Source organism: Erithacus rubecula (assembly GCF_903797595.1).
Source record: "Erithacus rubecula genome assembly, chromosome: 3".
Lineage (NCBI taxonomy): Eukaryota > Metazoa > Chordata > Aves > Passeriformes > Muscicapidae > Erithacus > Erithacus rubecula.
Window position 1 is genome coordinate 98,516,702 of NC_136689.1, and position 23,524 is coordinate 98,540,225.

The 23,524-nt window shown below is 39.2% G+C and overlaps 1 protein-coding gene across 7 annotated transcripts in view; it reads right to left on the reverse strand.

Annotated features, from left to right (window-relative positions):
- Window positions 1-23,524, reverse strand: part of PTPRM (protein tyrosine phosphatase receptor type M) — a 445,192-nt gene that overhangs the window by 11,531 nt on the left and 410,137 nt on the right. For all 7 annotated transcript variants that reach the window (XM_079300125.1, XM_079300120.1, XM_079300119.1 and 4 more), the window contains 7 exons: window positions 22,020-22,117; window positions 9,731-9,847; window positions 5,186-5,340; window positions 4,727-4,862; window positions 4,010-4,159; window positions 3,377-3,550; window positions 987-1,118 (listed from right to left, as the gene is read on the reverse strand). In XM_079300125.1, the coding sequence (XP_079156251.1) occupies window positions 987-1,118; window positions 3,377-3,550; window positions 4,010-4,159; window positions 4,727-4,862; window positions 5,186-5,340; window positions 9,731-9,847; window positions 22,020-22,117 (962 nt within the window). The remainder of the gene's footprint in view (window positions 1-986; window positions 1,119-3,376; window positions 3,551-4,009; window positions 4,160-4,726; window positions 4,863-5,185; window positions 5,341-9,730; window positions 9,848-22,019; window positions 22,118-23,524) is intronic.

Consider the following 23,524-nt stretch of genomic DNA (forward strand, 5'->3'; position numbering starts at 1 on the left):
GTGGAATTCCTACATGTTCCTTTGAAAGAACAAAAGGAAGATCAGTATATTTAAAAAAAAAATTCTATATGTTAAAAAGAAGAGGAAATTTTTTTTTAAGTACATGCAATACTGAACAAAGCTAAAAAGATTCTTGATCATTAAATTACCTGCAGTCTGCTCTAAAAAATTAGAGTCGCTCTTAATCAATAATTAACAAATATTTACATGTTAAGAATCCAGATTATCACCACATTATTCCAGCAGAGGGCTGGTGCAGTTTGTTAGAACTAAGGAAATGATATCTTTTTAAGAAGCTGGAATTGTGCAGTTGTGAGCCAGGCTCTAGGACACTTAGTGATTAATCCTGGTGATGAAACTGCCAACCACTGGGTTCGCTTTTCCAATTTTCTGAACAACATGTACAGCATGGGTAACTCTTTTCTAAGGTAATTACATTCCCCTACACGTTTTGTTGCCCTCTTTTCCAAAGGACACTTAGTCTCCAATCTTTAGTTCCTCTCTCCTAGTTTAGCTCCTATCTCCTTGCTAGTGACATCTTTTTGTGCAACACACAACACAGATTTTCACACTGGGAACACCTATTCCCTGATAAGGAGACCAAAATTGTTGACATGTTTCAAGCAGGGTAATGAATAGCTGTTGGCTTCTGTTCATGATTTTGGCCACTACAGCATGTTTCAGACTTGAGTCAGAAATCTACAACCATAATTTTTGGGCTTTAGTAGCCCTTCCCAAAACATGTTCTCTTAGAATAAATTATAGGTGCATGCACCTGTGCGTGTGTGCACTAACATGTTGGTGGAGAAGCTGCTGATGGTCTGATTTATTCCTCTTCCCCTATGAGTATCTGCAAGCTACAAATCAATGTTTTAGTGTGTAAGTATTTAATGTTGTTTTTACAAAACTAATTACGTCCTAAGGTTGTTCTGAAAAGCTGAGGCACTAGCACTACTCTTTTGAATGAAGCATTTTTCTGGACTTACTTGTGCAGGATCCACATCATTCAACATAACTACTGAAGTGCAGTGATAATCTAGGACCAGTCTCCAGAAATCTTTGACAGTATTTGGTAAGGGATGCTGTGTAACTATAAAAGCTGATGGTTGCTTGTAGCTCTGCAAAGAAATAACGAGATCATGAGAAGAATGGTAAGAGAGAAAAATCCATTTAGCAGAATGTCAGTCATAGCCCCAAAACTTCAGGACTGAAAGCATTATTTCTATTTTCTGTATAATTAATATATTGTTTTCAGCTCTTTCCTGAGATCTTATATGCTTCAAAGTTAATAAACTGTATTTGGGCAGGATATAACTTCTGCAGATGTTATATTTCTAAAATGTATTTCATGCCACAGGCATAGAGTAAAATCATCAGAGGTTTTTGCTTTCAATGCAACTCCTACAAGATTTTGAGCAACGGGTTTTGTTTTGAGCTGTTAATGGACAGATTAATCTTGGCTGTTTGCATTTAGCTCTAAACTTGAATGATGCCTGTGAAGGGAAATATCTAGTTATTCTTCAGAAATATTGTTAAAATTCTGGTCTATCTGACAGCAGTGAGGATACCCAGGGGATAAATTTCAGTGCTCTTTGTTTCTTTTAGTACCAGAGTATGCCATTGACTGAGCTTTAGCTGGAACTTTTCCACTGTGGATCTCAAACCAGCATTTTCACTGACATCCTTCTGAGTGTTGGAAGCTACCGTGGCCACACTGGGCCAGCTGTTGGGAGGGGGAGACACTGCCTTTGTGAAGGAGGGTAGGGAAGTCTCTACATGCCCTGACCTGAAAGCATTTGCACCACAAGAGAGACCCAATCAGATCAGCCACTGCAGGCAAATGGTGTGGCTCCCGTGAGGGGCCAGGATTTGGACTTTGACTTGGATGGTGCCAAGATGATGGTGGCAGACTCTTTCTGGTGGTGCCCAGTGAAAGGTCAATGACCATAAGCTAAAACACAAGTTCCAACCACAAGGTGAGGAAGAATTTTTTTACACAGAGGGTGGCAGAGCACTGGACAGGCTGCCTAGGGAAGTTGTGAAGTGTCCCTGTCTGGAGACATTCAACATACACCTGAACACGTTCCCATGTCACCTGCTCAGGTGACCCTGCTTGGCAGGGGGGCTGGACCACATAAACTTCCAACCATAGCAATTATGGGATTTGGTGATCCTTGTGGGTCCCTTCCAGCTCTGGATATTCTATGACTGTCCTTTCACAGACAGTCACTGAGGAGACCACAGAAAATGATTCCACTGTGTTTTGGGTACAGATGCAGACATGCAAAACTCTGGTTCTTTGTTTCAACAGTGAAGAAGTGAAGCATCTTGAAAGCAAGTATTAAGGCCCTGTTCTTTCTGAGCATTACTTAATTCACAGCACAAAACAGTACTGAAGTCTCCAGGAAAGAAGACAATGTAATGGCACAGTTGCAAATGGTACATTAAGGCAGCTGTGTTCTAATATGAAATGCCATTGACCTACTGTGAGAAGCCAGACAAGTCACTTACACTTCTGTCCTCACTTTCTCTACATAGATAAACACAAAGATACATTTCCCTACATTTTCATAGGAGTGTTTTGAACTTTGGCTTATTGTAGGAAAAGGCTTTGAGAACTTGGAAGGAAAGAAATGAAAAAACTGCAATAAACTGTTATTACTCTAGCTTCACTTTTTAAAAAGGCCATTTACAATGTGTTCCTTCCTTACTAACCTCTGTTTTCTTGTTGTTTATGTGTTTGACAACCATAATGACTATAGCTGTAAATCCTCAAAAATAGGCTATAAATATCTACAGACTGTAAAGGCAGTTTAAGTGTCTTTTTACTGTTACTCTATTACAAGGATTAGAATTGCCACAGATGCATTCGGAAAAAAGCTCCACACAGACATGCAGAGGAACCATTCATTCAAACAGAAATAAACGGGAAGGCTGAAGTAATGGCTTGTGTACTATCTTGTGTTGACAGACAATTTTTTTTTTGTTAATTACTGTTTAAATTATAAACAAAGGAAACTGAAATATTGCTGCAAACCTTATTATTCTATTTAACTGCCTCAATCTCTTAATAGGTAACTCTTGTTTTCCCAGGCCAGATGGTTAAAAATTCAAGCACTGGGGAGAAATCCAGACAGATTTAATTAATCAAATCTCCCTGAATTGCTCTCTGAGCATGGCTTTGGAACCTTGGCTGTGACATAACGTATGTGTGATCCTAAATGTACTTGGGAGTTTAAAGATTTTGTGCCATGCATCTGGGAAGCAAAACAAGCTAGAAGGTGTTCCTTCTTATGCCGGCTCCATTTTCTAGCACGGCTCAGTCTGGAGGGCTGCTTATTGCCTTTTTATTATTAATGACGTGGCGGGGACTTACATCCATCAGGGCAGCATTGATGTAGTTACTGCTTTCCCCATCTATCGTGATGAGGAAAGGCAGGCATCTGTCTGGAGGCAGCACATCCATACAGCGATTCTTCTCGTGGTTCCGCGGCAGCAGCGCGATGCTGCAGTCTTCAACGCGCAGCGTTGGAGTCACCATGTTTAAAGTCTTCCAAAGAGAGCAAACAATGCAATGGAACAATTAACACAGCAGCGAAAGCAGCCCAAAATATTTAACAATAGAACAGCTCAGCATTCAGTTTCAGTGGGAATCAATATGCACAGAAATGAAAACACATCAGAGTCAGCAGGGTTTGGAAGCAGAGAAATCCTGGAAGCGTACGACTATGAAAAATAACCTCAAAGACAGCTGCAGCCTGCCTTCTGGAGAAAGGACAGTGGAAGGATTGCCATACTTCCCTCGAGTTAAAAGAATACTACTACCCCACTGCCTTATTTTATGATTCAGCATAACTTTAGTAGAGATGACTGACATGTTATTTTTCCCTTTATTGCAGCCTTTCCCTCCTAGACCTGTTACAAAATTCATATGGCTATAAAAACTTAAGCAGAAGTCTTTAGTATAGCTGAACTCTACAGCTTCTAGGAAATGTAAGCCACTACTTACCCTAAATTCCTCTTTGATCTGGCTTGAGTTTGTTTGAGGATCTAGTTTATTCATTTCATAGTAAGCAGACCTAACTTGTGAAGCTGGAATGGATGTGTCCCCGCAAAGACAGGCTTCCAGGATAGCATCATGGATGAATACATACTGTTCCTGGTAAAGCAGTAAAATAGATAGTTACTGACATGGAGTGCATAGACCAATAGTATTTTGGTAAATAAAACATAACAACTAGTATGGTTGACACTTCTCTCATCAGTTTACCAGCACTGAAGCAAGACCAGAAGTAAAAAACACAATTTAAAACTTTATCCCACTCATTCAGAAATTAATATATAAAGATTGTCTTAAACTAACTACAGGGAGTTAGAGAAGTGCAGTAACACTGTAACAAAACTCAGAATGTTTCTGGTTTCCTCATTCCTCTGGCTAGTTCTGTAGGTGCTATCTTGAAACTAAGCCTCAACAAGATGTACTCTAGAATGAATTCTTCCCAGAGAGGAAACAGTCCTGATTTTTCTTATTTTTTAAGAAACACTGTGAACCTTCAGCGAAGCATAACTGTACACTTGTTTGGGCAGGGGTTCTTCAGGTTTGTGTGGAGATTATTTTCTGCATGTGACTGAGTAAACTACTTTCTAGAGGGTGCCAGCTACAAAGCTCCATGGGTAGAAGAGCATTTTTTTCTTGCACAGCAGTACTCCAGTAGATGAGCAATACCTCTGTCTGCACCATGTTAACCCTCCGGGATCGAAGCTCTCTCACGCAATTGTAGATGTCTACGACGCCTTCTCGTTCTGCCATATCTAGCATGATGTCAATGACAATGAAACATCCAGTTCTGCCAGCACCAGCACTGAAGCAGAAGAAGAGCACAGTTAATGTGTAGCAGCGCATTGGAAATGTAAATGGTTCAGGGTTCATCTCACAGGTACTTGATCAACTGGATGATTACTGAAATTGAGCAGGGCATTTGCAGAATCAATTTTTTAACTCTCACTTATATACTGTATATATGTTTGTTGTATATATAATATATGAATTCTTGTTTACAGTTGTTTTTTGAGTAGAGCTCCAGTGACTTCATCAACCTGTGTGCGGGATACACAGCAAAGAAGAAGCAAAAGTAGGTCTTGAGTTTAATGCAGACCACAACAGAGGGATTTCTGTGGTACCCACCTGCAGTGAACAACCAGAGGGCCGGCACTGGGCGGACTCTTGGACTTGACCTGCCGTACAAAGCCCAGCAGGCCCGTGGCGTGGTACGGGACACCGTGGTCTGGCCAGCCCGTGAAGTGGAACTGACGGATCTCCCGAATCTCGTGAGCGCCTCTCTGTTGGAAACACAAGGGTTGAAATCTTCAAAAGCCTGAGCCCTGCTGCAAAGCATCCACCCCCTACCAACACAATCTGTACAGACTGCTGGAGAGCTTCCTCATAGCAGGAGAGTAAGTTCAAAGGTTAGGTATCTACTGGTTTCAAAGCCTTCCAACAAAATCAAGTAAGTAAGCACTAGATTGGTCAGAAACTTTTAGCAACAAGAGAAATGCTCATCTCTACATTTTACTAGGCTGCTTTGCAAACTGTGGCCTTAAGATGCATGCCACAGTCACTGAACAGGTCAGCAGCAAGGCTGAACACAGAGCACAGATGACTTTTTTCCCACTGCCCTCCACAGGGGTCTTGCTGCTGACTTCAGGGAACTTACAGCTTCAGCATAATTTTTCTTATCATTTGTCTCCTTCATTGGTCTGAAAGAAAAAGCTGAATAATAGAAAACTTTTTTGCACTTTCAATCATAGGGGCTGTGTTTGTAGCCCTCCACATGCTTACCCTTTAGGTGATTTGCCACAGTCTAAAAGGACATGGATGTGGTGAGACAGGTATGAATGAGAAGCAGATTGTGTAAGTAATTTCCCATATGACTGTGGGGAGCAGTTTGGATTTTAGAAGTGTGTATGCTAAGTTTTGTTTTCTTACTGCTTGTATTTTCCCTTTCCCCTCTAAAAATGTAGCTGCCAGTATTTTATTCTCATTAGAAATCCACACACTGGAGGCCATCATATACAGTTCATAAACAAACAGCAAAATTACAGAATTTCTAGGCTGGACTAAATGTCCATAATATTAGTAACTGGTGGTTTACAGCTTTTCTTCCTTATGTATTTCCTGTCTTGAGCTGATTTGCATATAAAAAGTTTTATCCTCTTTGAATAATAAGTAATATAATCTTCCTTATTTACTGCTATGCATTTGTCTAGAAGTTACAGTGTTAGAAAAATTTTGGACATGCCAATGCTACTGGACTAGAGAGGACTTAGTGTGTGTTGGAGTCTTTGATGCTCTGACAGCTCAGGCTGGAGGTCTGTGGAGACAGGGCATGTGCTCAGAGGGAACATCTCATTTCCCCTGGAAATTGACACAAAAGGCAGGCCAGGGAGAGGATTAAGAGCATATGAGCAGTGGTGTGGACTGAGGAGATCACACCCTTGAAACAGAAATGACCTTATATCCTAAAAACCAATATTAAAACATTGAAATCCAGGAACAGATAAAACAATTTGCATTTTAAGGCAGTCTAGCAAACACATTCAAATACAATTTGGTCCCTGCTCTCTGGAGATTTTAGAGTGTGTTAGTTAACACATCTCTGCCACTGTAAGCAAGGCCTTCAATTCTGTAAACAGCTCTGCTTAGGTGAAGGTAGAATTTCAAACACTTTATATTGTTTGTAACCACTGCCCATGACCCTCAAAGAAACAAAGATCCCACAGAAAAAAGCAGTGCCATGACTATACCAGCTGAGGAATGAAGTGAGCATCCATCAGTTCTTCATGCTGTACACAGCCAAGATTTTCAGACAATTCATAAAAACCAAACTGCCCCTCCAAAGCAATGTGCCTGGCTGCTACACAGATCAGGTTGTGTCCTGTGCCTGCTCTGCCTTAGTTGTGAAAAGGCTGTTTGTCAGGCTGACTGTGTTTTGTCTGTCATTGTTAACAGCTACTTAGGAAAGGTTTTGCATATAAGATAATTTTATAATGAGTTTTCTTATTATATCTACAAAGGAATGATTTTTATATCTAGCTTTCCTGCTGGTTTCTAAACCCAAAATAGCACACAACTACATGATTCATAAAAACATATGCTCAGCTGGGAAAGACTATACAGCTGAAACAAACAGAAAATGGTGTACACTGCTAAACCCTAGGATGTTAAAAAATTCTACAAAATCTTATGCTGCTGCTTTATGTTACTATTCATGTATGATTTATTCATCTGAGTTAACTGTTGTGCTGCAAAGAAACTCCAAAGGAACTGCTTATTCATACAATGCAAAGCATATCTAGGAAACAGTCTTCAAAATCAGACTGCACTTTTGGGCTCAATTTTCTCAGCATTATGCCCCTACTACTCCATTAAAAAAATCTTGAAAAACTGAACTTAGTGATCAATTTATCTTCAAGCAAATCAACTTCTAGGTTGTACTTTATGAGCAGGTATCATCTACAAACAGAAAGGAGGGTCAGAAGGGATGAGGGGTCTTGGAGAATTTGATTCCTCTGATTTTCTGAACATCTATGCTGTATCATATCATATCATATCATATCATATCATATCATATCATATCATATCATATCATATCATATCATATCATATCATATCATATCATATCAAATGTAGGCTGCAATTGGATCTTCCTTACCCCTCCTCCTCATCTCCAGCACAATGGACAAGGCCAGTTCTCTTCACGACACCCCTGCAATTCATATGTGCTAAATCTTTAATCATTCTGGATTTCAGATGCTGTCTGCAGGACTAACCCTGTACCAACACAGGGGGTTAGGCCACCTAAGGCACAGAACTCTTCAAATTTTCCTGTTGAATTACTAAAGTTCCTGCTAGTGAAATTTGCAAGTCCCTTGGAACAGAGGCCCCAATATTAAATGTTACAATACCACCCTTCCATTAGTATTTTCTGCATGTTTGGTTAGGGTGCTCTCTGTCTTATCATGCACCCTGACTTAGGAAAGGTGAAAAGTATCAATCTCAGTACACCAAAAATATAAACTTGAGAGAATTATGGTGAAAGAGATGGACAGACTTGATGCTCCAGTACCTCTGGAGGAGTTAAAAAATATGGAAAATAGAGTCAAAACAAATGTATTTTACTCAAACTACAGTGACACTGCTTTTAGAGGCTTACTGAAAAACTACCAACTATTAAAAAGCAAAGTCTAAATGAAATCTTTTCAGATGGAGATTTTAAAAAAGAAATAAAATGTTTAGTGCCTTTTATCTCTATCTGTTCTAATGCACTTATTCAAGACAGTTTGGTTATGTTCAACTGTAAAATCATCTAGGTCTTTTCTTCAGCCCCAGTTAAGAAGCGAAAAGCTAACATCAAAGCATGAGCTTAAAATTTGAAGAATAAAAATCAACTACTGCCTCATCTACTTCAAAGTGCAGCCAACGTTTCTCATCTGTTTATTAAAAATACCTAAATGCAAGGAAACAACAGGCTTGAGTGAATTCAGTATACAATATGTATAGTGGTAAACATGATACAATATTTCAATTCATTCAAACCACGTAATTCTATTATCATTACCCTCAGGTTGCTGTATTGATGCATATTTAGGTATTAGATTGAAGAATAAAACAAGACAAAGCCCTAATTCCTTTGTTACTCTGGAGGTGTGTACAGAGACCCTGTGGGGTAGTCTTTTTGGCAGTTTCAGGTACCTGGGCGCAGGATTCTTTGATGCTGAACATTATGTTCTTCAAACCCATAAATGAATATTATTTCAGCATTACAGAGAACCAATAAATCACAGGTACTGCAAGTAAATCAAAAGAAGCTTTCTAAGCTAATTAGTTGAAAATCTACTCATTGTGATGGAGCATTATTTCTGTGTGTCATTAGGAATATCTAGTCTTAACAAGGAGGCCCTTTCCTTGGTGTTCTGCAACTCAAATGGGTCTTGATACATGCAATTTAAACATTTCTGTCCTTTAATGAATTCTGAATGAAAATGCTGAGTTGACACAAATTCATGGTACCCATCACCACTGACCAATCCTGCCTGTTCTCACTTTCACTGAGTACCTTATTTGTTATTTGTATGTTTTCCATATATTGCAGCTGGGGAGCTGCAAGTTCTACAAGCTACAAAGCATCAAACAAATGCGTGGCATTATTCTAACAAACAGTAATACAACACAATGATTGGAACTCCCCATGTAAGGATGGATTCCACGTGAAAAGGGAAATTGCCTTGAGATGAACAGTAATTTGTTACAACTCTGTCTCTGCAGACCAGGCAGCCCCAGCTCAACAAACAGGTTCTCCACCACAGACTTCTGAATAATGTTGCATGCAGCCTCTGGTACAGACAGAAAATGATTGTGGGGAACGTAAGATGGGAAAGCAGCACAAATGTGGTTTTCAATTGATTGCTGGGAGGGAGGCTTCGATTTCTCCTAGGCAGGGAACATCACTTTTTCTAACTCAGGCAGGGGCCAACAGTGATGAAAAGAACAGAACAGTTGCTGCATTTGAAGAAGAAAAATACAGATTACCATAAGAGGGCGGTAGTCGTTTACCCAAGAATACCTACAAACCCAGGATGTCAGTCAAAAGATTTAACTTTCCCTTGTTGAATCTGTAAGTTACTTTGGCAGATACCACTGTATTTAAGAAAACTGAATTTGGAAACTTACCTTTTCTACAGCAAACGTTCGAATCACATACTCAGCCAGCAGCTCTGTTTCTATTAGGGTAACTTTAATATCTTTATATATCTCTGTGTCATCTGGCCAGTACTTGCAGCATTTGACCTTTAAAAGATACAGAAGAAATTAAGGTTCATTTATTTGAGAAGGTTCATACAGAATCTATTTTGCATTCTGTGCAATGATTTCTGGTTTAAAGTGCAATCATGCACAAACCAGTCACATTTTCTGCATGTGGAAATGCTTAATGTTTGAGGGACATTGCTTCTTCTCTTTTAAAGGCAGTTTTCAGAGTTGCACATAAGCTTTGTGTTGTGCTTAGTGAAGTAAGGCAAATTAGTTTGGAGCACAAAGGATATTTATATCCTCCACAGTTGAGTTTAGTTAACTTCATTTCTAACTGTGCTTTCCAAAGCAGTGTGCCCAGAGGGACAAATACCACAGAATTTTTATCCCCAACATCTACTTGTTGATTTGTCTCAAAAATATCTTTCTACCTTCCAAAATAAAAGTGATTTGCAGGCAGGAAGGAGACCTCTTGCAGTTCACAGCTTCCACAGTAGGGGTAGAGAAGGGGCAGCCACTGATCTCTGCTCTGTGCTGACCAGTGACAAGACCAAGGAACGGCCTGAAGCTGTGCCAGGGGAGGTTTAAGTTGGGCACTAGAAAAATATTTTTCACCCAGAGGGTGGCTGGGCACTGGAACAGGCTCCCCAGGAAAGTGGTGAAAGCACCAAGCCTGGCAGAGCTCAAGAAGTGTTTGGACAATGTTCTCAGGCACATGGCATGACTCTTCAGGATGGTGCTGTGCAGGGCCAGGAGCTGGACTTCAATGATCCCCGTGAATTCCTTCTAACTCAAAATATTTATTGTATGATTCTCTATTTTTAGAAAAGCACCTGTTTTCTCAGATTAATTTCCAAAGGAACTGATGAGATGTCAAATAGCAAAACTCAGTGCTTGAATTCAAGAGCCGACGTTTATGCCCAGGCCTTAGTTATTATAACTCTACACAGTTTAACTATTAATTCACTAGATAACTCCAAACATTATGGGTAGGATTAATGTAACTTAGCTCAACCTAAACTGCCATTTATTAGAAGTGAGTGGTTTGAGGACTGTATATTGAGGACGATGCAGATAGCTGACAGAGTTAGGAATTTTCTCCTCCTTCCCATTTGTGTGGACAAAGTGGTGGGCTGGGAAGTAAGTAACACATCACTTACATCTCCCTTACTCTGCTTTATCATGGTAATAGCTATGCTATCACTGCTGCATCTGGCCATCATCCAGTGGTGCAGTACATGTTAGGAGTGGCATCTGTTATACATCTGCTGCATGGAACAGTTTCTCTCTTTCTCCCACCAAAGGGAAAACTTAAAACTGATCTTTAAATACATGTAAATCTGGCTTACCTAAATACACACTTAAATGAGTTGGGGAAAAAGCTGAACATTTTAAATATTCAATGTAAAACTGATAGAAAAAAATTAAACTTCACAACTAATAATAGTATTTCTCAAACCTATTTTCATGCAAAAATATTTGGATTGCTACCATGTTTAATCCCGACCAAAAGGCAAAACAGATGAATGTGTGTATATGCATATACAGCGAAAACTGTAATACAGGATTCAAATTATTTATTTATACAAACTCCAGGTTCAGTATAAGAAGGATTATGCAGAGAGTCAAACCCTGTCCAGTAGAAGAAAATACATTTTCTTAAGCATTTGTTTCTAGAATGTAGTTGGTAATTGTGTACAATCCTTCTTTACTGTCTGGATAAATAGGAGGTCTTGCCACATCACAGTAGTGACACTGGCTGATAAAACAAGAAGTTTGTCCAGGCAGGGTCAGTAGTTCTGGCCCTTATTCTGACTCATTAGCAGGATAAAATTAAAATCTGAATAGAACTGAGTTGAAGGGCTAGCAAAACACAGACCCACCCCAGGATCCTTTTCAGACAAAAAGAGTAGCCTGGTCAGAAGCCCTGGCTCCCAGCCACAAAATAATATAAGCATCTTAACAGCTTGTTCCTGCTTACACAGCTGATGGAAAGCTCCTAGAGCAGAGCTCAAGCTCAGGTAGCTTTATAAGCAGGTTTTAATTTATTTTTCTGTGCTTGTCTTCAGTCTAGTAACCACATTAGTATTGGCTAAGAAAATTTCTTTATAGTCTTCACATTTTATCTCGTATTAAGGCTGGTTTCAGGATGACTGGCAAGACCAGAGCTCCCTTCCATGGCGAAAGGCTTGGAGCTGGGACCCTGGACAGTGCTTGGCACTCCTGTAACAGGGCAGGGTAGCAAGACTGCTCCCCCACCAGCATGGTGAGCTGACAGGGTGCCAGAGAGGAGGAGGAGGATTCCACCAGCCAAGGACCAAGCTGAGGGCCATTCCCAGCATCCCTAACAACAGGACCTCTGGCAGATGTGTATTCATCTCTAAAACCTATCTATCCACTGTAAGCAATGAACAAACATTTCAGAAGCATTAAACTTTTGCTGCAAGCAGTTTAGTAGCTACTGCTACTATTTGTTGCATCTACTTGATATTTATTCATATCTTATTTTGTTCAGTATTTCCAAAAATCCTCTCATAGAAACTAAGTGAAAAACATTGAATGCTCATTGTTTTGTCTGTGTTGTTAAATTGCTCAAATCCCTCAGGCCAGTAAACTGACCCTTTTATAGCCATTGCCAGAAGCTCCTTGAAACAGGGTTTTCCCCCCTATGGCTAAGATGACTTTTTGACTCTTTATGAAGAGTAAGACAATTCACACTGCCTCTGGGCTGGAGCAACATGCTGACAACCCCTTCTCTGGAGCTGATTCCCTTTTCCTGCCTGTTCACATCTCTGTTCCATAGGTGGAACCTGAGCCACACAGAGAGGGCCAGTGCAGGTAGGAAGGGAGCATCTGCAGCCGTGATCCCAGGCACAGCACTGCTCATCAGCACATCTCTTTGTGGCTAACTTTAGCCTTGTTTCTTTCTGATGGGTGCCTGCCATCCTTGAAACAGCTCCAGTTTAGCAAAATAAACAATCAGGATGGTGGGGAGCAACCTTGGCTGAATTAAATTGCTCCTTCCTTGAAAGAAATAATGTTTATTTCTAACTTGGATGTCCAGACTGTCTGGATTATGGCTAAGAACTAGGGACAATTCAGAAAGACCAGTTTAGAAGACCACAGTCCCCACATGTTCTTATGTCTCTGGATTTGATTCCACTCTTTTTTAAACCTTATTTAAGATGATACAGTGGAATAATTAGGGAAGCATTGGGAGATGTTGCACAGAAGTTACAGCCTTTTGTACCTCATGCAGATTGGGCCTGCTGGGGATTTCTTACTCTGCTGCACAGCAGATTTTGGGCACAGAGCAGACTGGAGCTGAGCAGAAGGATCCATGACAACACAATTTCCTGAAAACTCTCCCAAGTGCCACAGGGGCTGTAAAAGCCATGGGAACCATGCCAGAATTCAGTCAGAGCCACAGACCAACTGATGATTCACTCTCGAGCAGAGGAAAAAAGACCCAAACCCAACTTGATTTTAATTCAGGCTTTTCTCCTCTTTTTTGGCTCTTGTTCTGCAATGTTCTGAACTCTGGACCTGAGAAATCCACAGACACCTGGTGAACCAGTAGTCAAGTAAATGCTTAAAGGTCCATCTCCCACCTCCTCTAGGACCACCCAAATAAATGCAAAGGTGTCTTAAAGACAGAAGTAGACTAACTAGTGTAAATCAAAATCACATTTATAAATGCATATTGGATCAGGGCCTTTATTTGTAAAGAAAAGACAATTGCAACAAAATAGAATATGGTTTTACTCATTAAATATGAGTAACATTGCTGGTAGCATATGTTCATTTTTTCTTTTTAGCACAGCTTTAGCTACCATAACTTGACGAATCTCTTTTCCATTTTATAAACATTTTGTAAGTGTTTTACAAAAAAGCCTTACTAACAGAAGGTTTAACTAAATAATTGATATATGATTCCAGAACTGAATATTAAATGCACTAGATCTTTTCCAAGCAGTTGCTACCACAACAGTAAATATCGTCCACAAAGCAGAAAATATAATTTTGAAATCTCATCTGAGCAGAATTATAATTGAGAGTTTGTTCACATGCACCTCACATTTGTATCCTACCAACATGCCAAAAAATACAGATGTTCATCACAAGATGAGATAAAAGGATGATTGCCAGAGACATAATGAAAATGCTCTGGTTTAATCTATTCATCCCAAGGTACACTGTCCAATTGTTTCAAACATGTTTATTTTACTAATAATTTTAGAAATTTGGAGAAGGGAATTATTTACTTCCACCCTCTAGTTCCATCCCCCAGTAAAATAGTCTAATGTGTGAAACTTAGAATTAAAAATGAAGGTGGAAAGTTGTTGTTTCTAGATCTAAATGTAACAAATAATGCAGGCTGTGGATGGCTAATGAACACAAATTGTGACTTCCAAAGCTGTATATTTAACCATTTGGCAATGTGACACATGTAGCTAAAGGCAGTAGGAAAGTCAGGACAGTAATTCATTTAGCTAGAATTTGGAATAAGAGTAATATTACAGACTTAATATGTGAGCTGGCTGTGCAATACACTTTGCAGTCCATATAGAACAGTTTAAATAACACTGATTATTCAAAGTTTCCAATTTCCTTTGATTCTGAAATATTCTTAGCAAAAGGGTGATATAACTGACTATGCCCTGCATGGATTGACATTAGTGAAGATCAGTATTATACATTCTAATTTAAAATTAATCCTGAACTAAGTAATGACGATAAGTCAGACATAAATTTTGAAGTGAAACCTCTTGGCTATGAAATGAAACAGCCAACCATGCTCACTGGTAGAATTTTAACAGATTTTGCAGATGTAGCTCGGTTAACAGACACTTCTATTTGGCTGACTTGAACTAAAAGAACATCCAATAACTGAAACCATTTTTATTTAAATACTTTTCAAACAAAAATGCATTACGATATAAGAACATTTCATATGTTATAAAACAACCTTTGACAGGAGATAAAACCCAGTCTTCATTTTTTTTTTCATTTTCCTTTGTTTGCTTTTGAGCAAGTCTGTTATTAGTTTTATACCTCGTTCTACACTTACCTAAAAGAGGTGTGGAAGACTATTGAGAAATAGTATATTTGAGATATTGTTTGTCACCATCAGATGAATGGGTCTCTGTGAAGTCATCCATAAGTCTTTATGATGTTCACAGCTGCCAGAGTGGGGAGAGATGTCTCCATGAATTTTACTAGCTCAATCTAACTTCTTCCAGGGATGACTCAGAGCTGACATAGTTCACCTTCTGCTACTCCAAGCTGCCCAACAGTGCAGCCCTAAGCTGCATGGTGGGTGCACTCTCATTCAGCCTCTGCCCAGAAGAGCTGTCTTCTCGACATTTCCAGCAGCAGCCATAAATGAATGCTTTCCACCTGACAAAATGAGTGTGATCCCTTTGTTCTAAAGACTCAGGTATTCTGTTAGCATGCCATCAACCTGGCAGAGTGGGTTAGGTGAAATTAAGATGACAGGACAAACCCATGGTGTGGCCTTCCTTTGACCATAAAGATTTGGTTTAGAAGAGTTGCTTTAGGGTAAGGCAACCCAAGGTGAAGCTGTTCCAGTGTTCCTGCCTCCACTGTTAATACCAGCAAAGGAACATTGATTGTCTCTGTTTCATTGCTTATGTTTAGGCAATTTTGTGCACCTCGGTACAGCCCTGAAAGAAGAAAGGTTGAGCACAGAACACATGAGAAAGGTGGTCTCATGCCAAGATGAAGGATGGTTAGCTGGAGCTCCTCAAAGCCTGTCTTAATTCCTGACAAAACTGCGAAATCGTGAAATTTCTCAGATCCTGTGCCCCAGGGACCTGATGTGCCTGCATTGAGCAGCACAGCCTGTGCTCTGAACCATGGTTCCTTTCCAAGAGCAAAACCATGCCATTAGCTGGGTACAGAGCACCACCTACTTAGTGGATTGCCTTCTGGCTCTAAAACCTGATCATCTGATGTTAGACAGCTCTACATGTTACTCTACTGGGTAAAGCAAAACTGTGTCAGTGCCTCTAGGATACTTCTCCCTTCACAGAGAGACAGCGAGATAATTTCAAGAGACTGCTGAGACAAGGAGACTTGAAGTTATGAAGACATTTTGCTAACCCTGACATTCTGGATTAGAGCCTGAAGGACTCCCTCTTGGCAAACTGCACCTAAAGTTGCATCCTACACCTTGGTGGCACTTCAGTTAGTCCAACAAAGGGGTCAGTGCATTTGTGTACCCTTAAACCTCTTAAGTTCATTTCTCAAAGTGAATTATCTCAATTGGATTAGTAAGCATTAAGATATCAATCTGTGTTGATTAACATTCTTTTAAACATAGCTTTTACTGCAGATGAGAATACAACAAAACACTGAGAGCTGAACCCATGACTGCTCTGAGTGACATGGGACAGTGCTGGATGCCTCTAGTTTGATGTTCTGTTTCATGATGCTAACTCTGCTAACCTGGGCACGTCTTTGAAACAATTGCAAAGAGCCCTTAATTCTCTTTCCTGAAGAATGACAAACTAATTTTTCCCTAAGGGCTCCTTCCTTACTATGAATCATGCAGCAATGTAAACTTGTTATTTATGGTTAAAAATCTAGAAAGATGAGATCTGTTGATGACTAGAAGGGTTCCCTGACTTGAAAGATTGACAATAGTTTCAAATTTTGATTGGTTTTCTGTTTTTCTCATTGATATTCTGTAAAAGTATAAACTGTCCTCTATCCAATAAGAGATACAGGAATTACAGTGAAACCAAAACTATAATGACAGAATATAACACATTGTGTAAGTCCCATTTTTGGGGGGCAAACATGATTAGGAAAAAAAATTTTCAGTGGATGTGGAAGGACACTATTTATGTATTTAAGAAGTTGGGACTAGAATTACCTTGAGGAAGTAAATGGATTAATATAAAAACATTTCCCCTCTTATTTATAAAATGTGGTTTCTTTCTTTCAGTAGAAAAGTTAAAATGAAACCTTAGTCACCAGTATGCATACAAACTCTTTGGCACACCTCCTAAGGAGCATTAACACCAGTATCCTGAATTAATTCCAATGTAGGCAATTCAGCTTATTACATTTAGAGGAGTTTCAATTAGACAGAGTGTTCTTCCATTTATACTAAATACAAACGTGCTGTTTGTGAGAAGAGCTGAAGAGTCAGTGTTTCACCTCTGCAAGATCACAGTATTGGGTGATCTGAATCTTAAATACAATTTGAGTTTACCTTTGTTTATCAGAAGGACCTTCTGCATGAAAGATTCTCAAAACTTGTAAAATGTGTACGTACAAACTTCCTAGTAGCTTTGTGATGAAAAATTTTATTTTCATTCTAAGTGTGGGTGGTAAGTCCACTGAAAGTTTCAGACAGTTTTATGTTGCTGAAATTTCCTATGAAGATTTTGCTTTTTCTTTTAATCTGTTTCCAGTAAGAAGTCTTTGGACAGGGTTTTATTCAGCATCTTTTCTTGGATGTCTAATCTCTGTTGATAACACAAATTATCAAGTAGATCTGAGGAAGATCTGGTTCATCATAAAGACTTTAGGATTTTATTTGTTAAGGAAACATTTTGGAATCTGTTTAAGAAATGTCTCTTGAATGCTGACAAATGCTGCACATCCTGGGAACCCAAACAAACATATGACTGCTTAGGGCTGTGCCCATACAGACTTTCCGAGGAAGAGCAGCCCTTTTCTGACACCATTTATCTTGTAACAAGTAATGCTTTTCAGCAAGCCAGCATCAAGGAGATATTGTCTCTGTCACAAGACCATTGTCTGAATCTGCTCACTGCCATGTGGAACCAACCCAATACTCTTTTAAGCATGAAAAATCAGAGTCATCCCCATTTGTGCAGAGAAGTGCCACATACATGATATGTCAACCACAGGTGTAGGAAAACAAGCCAAGGAAAAGTTAAACGTGTATTCTTCCTTTTTCCCTATGCAAATACAGCCCTTCTGGCTCCTGGGAGGGAAATGTCACCTAGGAAGAGTGTGAAATGACTACCAGGAAAGAACACTACTCCTGAGAGTAAGATGGCAGGGAGTTTGGGTAGCACAAAGGTGTGGGCACAGGCATGGGGGCTATTTACCAGCTTGTGGCTGACCTTCACTCCCCTTTGTGTCACATCCACTCTGTTGTAGTCAACCTTGCTCCCTTTCACAAAAAGGGTCTTTTGTGTTCTTATTAACACTATTAGCACTGGCTGTTTTCTAATTCTGAATAATAATTGAGAAACTCTAATTACTGTAATTACTATGCTCCTGGGGTGAGGTTTTATTTTTTATAATTATTTATAGTGAGTTTGTTTGTGAATGCTTTGTTATATTAAAGGCGTGATAGACAATCATAAGCCCTTGCAGTGCATTTATTTATAACCACCTCCACGGAATTTCACCAGTACATTTCAGCATTTATTAATCAGTTATTACTAAATTTCTTCTGCCTAAAGCAAGTGGGAGAGAAAGCAACTACTGAAAAATTACAAATAATGTGACATGCCAAGTTTGATTCTGCCAACTAAGTATTAGTACCAACACAAAAAGAACAAAGATGGAGGTGACAGCTAGGTGGCACAATTGAATATATTCTAAATCTTCCCACCATGCCTCTTCAAGGAAGACAGAAATGTTTCAATGTGTGCAAACACTGAAACAACAAATCAAGAACAACCTGAGACTTTGGCCCACACACAGGCACCTCAATCCCTTTCCCATTGCTTTTCTGGGCCTTTTGGAGTTTGCCTTCCAGAATAGTCTCTTGGAGTAAGCAAGATGTTCTGTGTCTATTTTTTGATCAACCCCTGTGATCATAACATCATCACACTGCTGGATAAAAATCTCTGTTTTTTACAGAATAATTAATCAGATTTATCTCTCAGGTAAAGATGCTCTCTGAAATTACACTATTTTCAGTTGCTCTACCACTTACAGATATGGGCATGGAGGCCTCTTGCATTAATATAATCCAGAACACATTACTTTGAAACAGCTTGTTGCCACACTGATGTAACTGATTCTTGTTTATGCTTTTTATTCATTAGTGTGTGTCTTGGAAAATTCTGATTCTTGGATCGTTACCATTAATTACTTGCCATTTTCTTTTTATGAACTTTATTGTGAGTGAAAAGTTGTTGATCTCAGCATGAAGAAGACAGAGACCTTTTTCCAAGGTTGCTTCAAGGGCTGCTTATTTGTTTAGGTTTTTTTTTGGTAAAAGTTGTTATGTCAACCTAGGCCAACGTTAACTAAGCGCCACTTCATCATCCTTTATCAAAGAACTATTCATGCAACTCAGCAATGCTCTTTCTAAATGACTGTGAGACCTCATTTAGGTTTTTAATAAACAGTCACATTCTAATGAGGTCTTCATAAAACTGACTAAATATGTTTAGAAATCATTAGCTTAAATTATCAGTACAAAAGTCTCCTTAGGGAGCCCTGAAGATTTTGTGATAAGACTTCTGGCAGATGGATTAGTGTAACAGCAAAAGCAAGCTCTGAATTTCCACACAAGCAGTGTAAATGTGAGTGACTGAGTAACAGGCTACTAGATAAAGAGCTAAATGTCCCTCAGGTGGGTTCATTAAAGAGAGAAAACAATCAAAACACATTTTGGTGCCATTTAAATACCAGGTGCACAGCAGTCTGCAGGTGCCAGAAACACTGACAAGGGTCCCTCTCTGGAACACACAAGAGCTTAAAGGGATGTGTGGCTCTGACAAGTGTGCCTCAGATAATGACAGATATTGGCAGATGTACCCAGACCCTGCTGGAGGGTAATGCAGGGACTGAGTCATTTGCAGCAGGTGCCTGCATTAGGGACAGCCTCATGGTGATTCCTCCAGCAGCAATTAAAACAGTCCTGATGCATAATGCTCCAGGGCAAGAAGCAAGTTCCTAGCACTGATTTAATGACTATTCAGCCAGTCCTGGTAAACAAACACATATACGCCCCTCAATGATTAATTCATGAAGGCTGTACATCATGTGGCAAATATGTTAAATTTTGACAATTCCTGTTTCCTAAAAATGCAAAAGAATTTTCCTCCTTGGCTTACAATGGGTCAACACTCTTTAAAAGTAAAAATAAGCAACCCCTATAAATCTTATACCAGTGAAAGCAATAGAAATAGAAAATCTCAAGTTTGGGAAGGTTGTAAAGTTTGCCCTACAGGAATGCTACTGAAAGTCCATTAAAATCATTACTACTCAAGGTGGCACAGAGCTTGTGTTAGGGTCTGCAGGACAGATGGTGTGTTTGTAATTTGCCTCCTTGTTGCTGATGATTCCAGCTCTGGGAGTGGCACAAAAGCACCAATGGAGGAGTGAGTGCATTGTTCTGTGGCTCATACAATTTTATTTCCATTAAAAGCTCATTTCAATTTCTGCTCTCTGATCTCACCTATGCTGGCCTCCAGAGAAAGTGAGAACAAAGTCATTTCTACCACTGCCAGAAACAACAAAGCTGCAGATCTGTATCCCACTAAGACTCTTGCACCCTGAAAAAAATCTCCACTAACCATTCCTTGCTGCTGTGGGAATGTGCTGTGCACCTAAATGCTGTGAGCAGAGGCTGCCAGCACTGGCACCAAGACTGGTGTCTCTCTTGCTGACATCCGACAGTTCACTCTAATTGGTGCTTCCAAGTACTGACTTTGGGAAAACAGTATGTGGTTCCATGCAGAATGCTGTTTTTGCTCTCAGGCTTGTTTATTCATACCCTGAAAACATCCCTTTTAAAGTTGTTCGCTTGAGCACTTATGAATGTGTATAAAGCTTTAACAAAGAGGTTTGCTGGAGAGCTTCCTATTCTTACCAACCCATCCATTTTGAATTGATACGTGACCACCCAGCTATTTCTACCTTCTTCCTCACTCAAGGGACTGTATTTTTAAAGCAGCCTCCATGATCCCTCTTTGTCTCTGCAATTTGTTGTACAAGTGTTCCTGCAGCAGGTGTTAATTGCAGTCACAATCCCCATTTTTTTTTTACATCTAAAAATAATACTGGCACCTGATCTGTGAGCAGGCTTGAGCACACAGATATCTAAATGTTAGGATTTATATTATCAGTTCACAAAGGACATATGGAAGAATAAACTGAGATTGTAAAACTAGACTTGCTCAAAAGGACTTTAACTCACACCACATAAACAGTGCTCTCTCCTAATGCAAATGCCACAGGGCAGAGGGGGTATCAGACACTCTACCAGTGTAAAATTAAAAACATCTCTTAAAACTGTGCTGCTCAAACCAAGATGTGTGCACTTGACTTCTTATTTCAACACTTTGACTTGCAATAATTGCAGTAGTTCCCATAAAAACAGTGGGATTTTTTTCCATATAAAATGAAAGCTATATATGCCAAATTCCCAAGCAAATTTTCTTGAAACATCCCAGATGAGAATTGAGACAGCAGTGCACAGATAAAGCAGTAAATGAAAAGACTCACTTATTGACAGTTGCGTGAAACAAAAGAAAAAAAAAAGGTTCCATTCAATACTTGTTGAAAACAAAATGTGCAACAAAGACTAGAGTTGGAAGTCTATTTCAGAAGTTACCAAGAAAAGAAAGAGAAGCACACATAATCAACCAGGTAGCTCAAGCTTTCCTTCACTACCCAGCTCCTGAACATGACCTCCTGATCAACAAACAGTTCATAAATGTGCAACACTAATTTTCTCTGTTTTAGTCCAGAAGGCTTTCAGGAAGGAAAACTCAAACAAACCAGACCAATTTAGACAAATACACCAAGAAGTAATTTCACAGCTTAACTACTTTTCTCAGACAACTGTTTCAGAATGACTCCCCCTTAGCCTTCCTTAAAAAAAAAAAAAAAAAAAAAAAAGATTCCATACCTTGTCCTGCAACATATTTACTGATTTTCTTAAGACAAATGGTATATCTGAGATATGTATAAACATATGATACCTCCCCTCGTTGTTAGTCTTTGCAGACTCTGCTGTACAGAATGCAGCTTTATCAGTTACTTTGTCATTGTGCTAATGCTATCAAAACCAAGCATCCAAGGCATGTTTAAAAATAATTGATAATGAACCTCTCAGCACAGGAAGTCATACATATTTTATGTGCTATACTTAGTATGTAAGCACATTGTTGGTCTTTTATTTAATTTCAAAAAGCAAACACCTTGTATGTCTTTCATGTTTTTAAGTACAAAAGCCACTTACCCTTCCCACTTCTACGAGATTTGTAACCATGATTATGCTGGCTGTGTTTTCATGCCATACCATTCTCCAGAAGTCATATATTGTCTCCTGCATTGGTCCTGAAACAATAAATCAAATGAAAGGTTAGTATCTGAAAATCTCATGATTGGAAGCTTGTCTCTGGGGAACTTTGTGAAGCCGTGACTGTACACATATATTCATATCACTATCATCATATTTTTCATTTAGGGTCAGTCAATTTCTTTTCTGTCATCCTACCTATCTGCATTTAAGTATTTTTCTTCTGAAATACTGTTCTGAAACAAAGTTAGTTCTCCAGCACTTAGGTATTTATCTCCATAATACCCAGAAGTGGAATTATAAAAAATGGATAACATCACTCTTTCTTTTAGCAATTGGATGATAACCCAGGGAAGGTGTATTTGGAATGAAATGAGTCTCAATGGACTATGTGGCCTTTCCTGGTTTCTAATATTTTTCTTAGTATACACTATCCATCAAATTAGCCAAGCTCCTAAACTGCAGTTCCTGAAGTGAGACAGAAGTTACAGTTTTTTTGCTGAAGTGTATCACTTTGCAAAACAGTGAGGAAAGCAGCAAAGAAACCTGATGTGCCACAGCAGAGTGCCCTCTGCAGTGCCTTCCCCAAACTGTGTGCTCTGTTCATGAACACATAGGGCCTCCTCCAGCATGGTGCTGAAGCTGGGTACCAGTTCACAGGAAATGCTACAGAAATGTACAATATTGAGAAAAAATCACATCTCTCTGCATGCACCTGGTCTTGCCTGTTTGCAGCCTACATGTCTTACCCGTGGTTTGTGCTGTGCCACCCTAACTTTAAACCAGTGGTTTAAAATCACTGAGCCAATGAGTAAACAATATAAACAATAAGCTTAACATCCATACTGAATCCATTAGTGAACTGTCACATTGCAATAAACAATTAGGGGCTTATTTAGAGGAATGACTTAAATCAGCTAATTGGAGAACAAATGGATAATGCATTGGCCTAATGTTCCTCTAGTAAAGAAGCCAATACTCTTCAAGCATTACCAAACCATACATTGACAGATTTGGGCAGTTTGGCACCCATATTGTGTACTTTGAGCTCCCTTTGAAAATAGAGCCTTCACTCTGAAATCGAGTATTTGGTGGAAAATATACTAATGTATTATTACGATATTGTCTTGGCAGAGGGCTTGGACCAGATGGCATTTGAAGATCCCTTCCATCCCAAACCATTCTATGACTTTGTGACTCATGATACTATAGGCAAGCCAAAACCAACTCGCTAGGCAAATAACATCACAATTATGACATAAATTAGATATGAAATTTAAGAAAAACGTAATAAACTAGACCTCTTGAAGTTTAAAAAATTGTATTTATTTAAAGCAATTCCAAATTATGATTTTTCCACCCAAAATTTGCACAGATCATTTAAAGAAGCTATGTATTCTCCCCAGTTTTATTTATCTTTAAAATTAAGCATATATGAAGAGTTT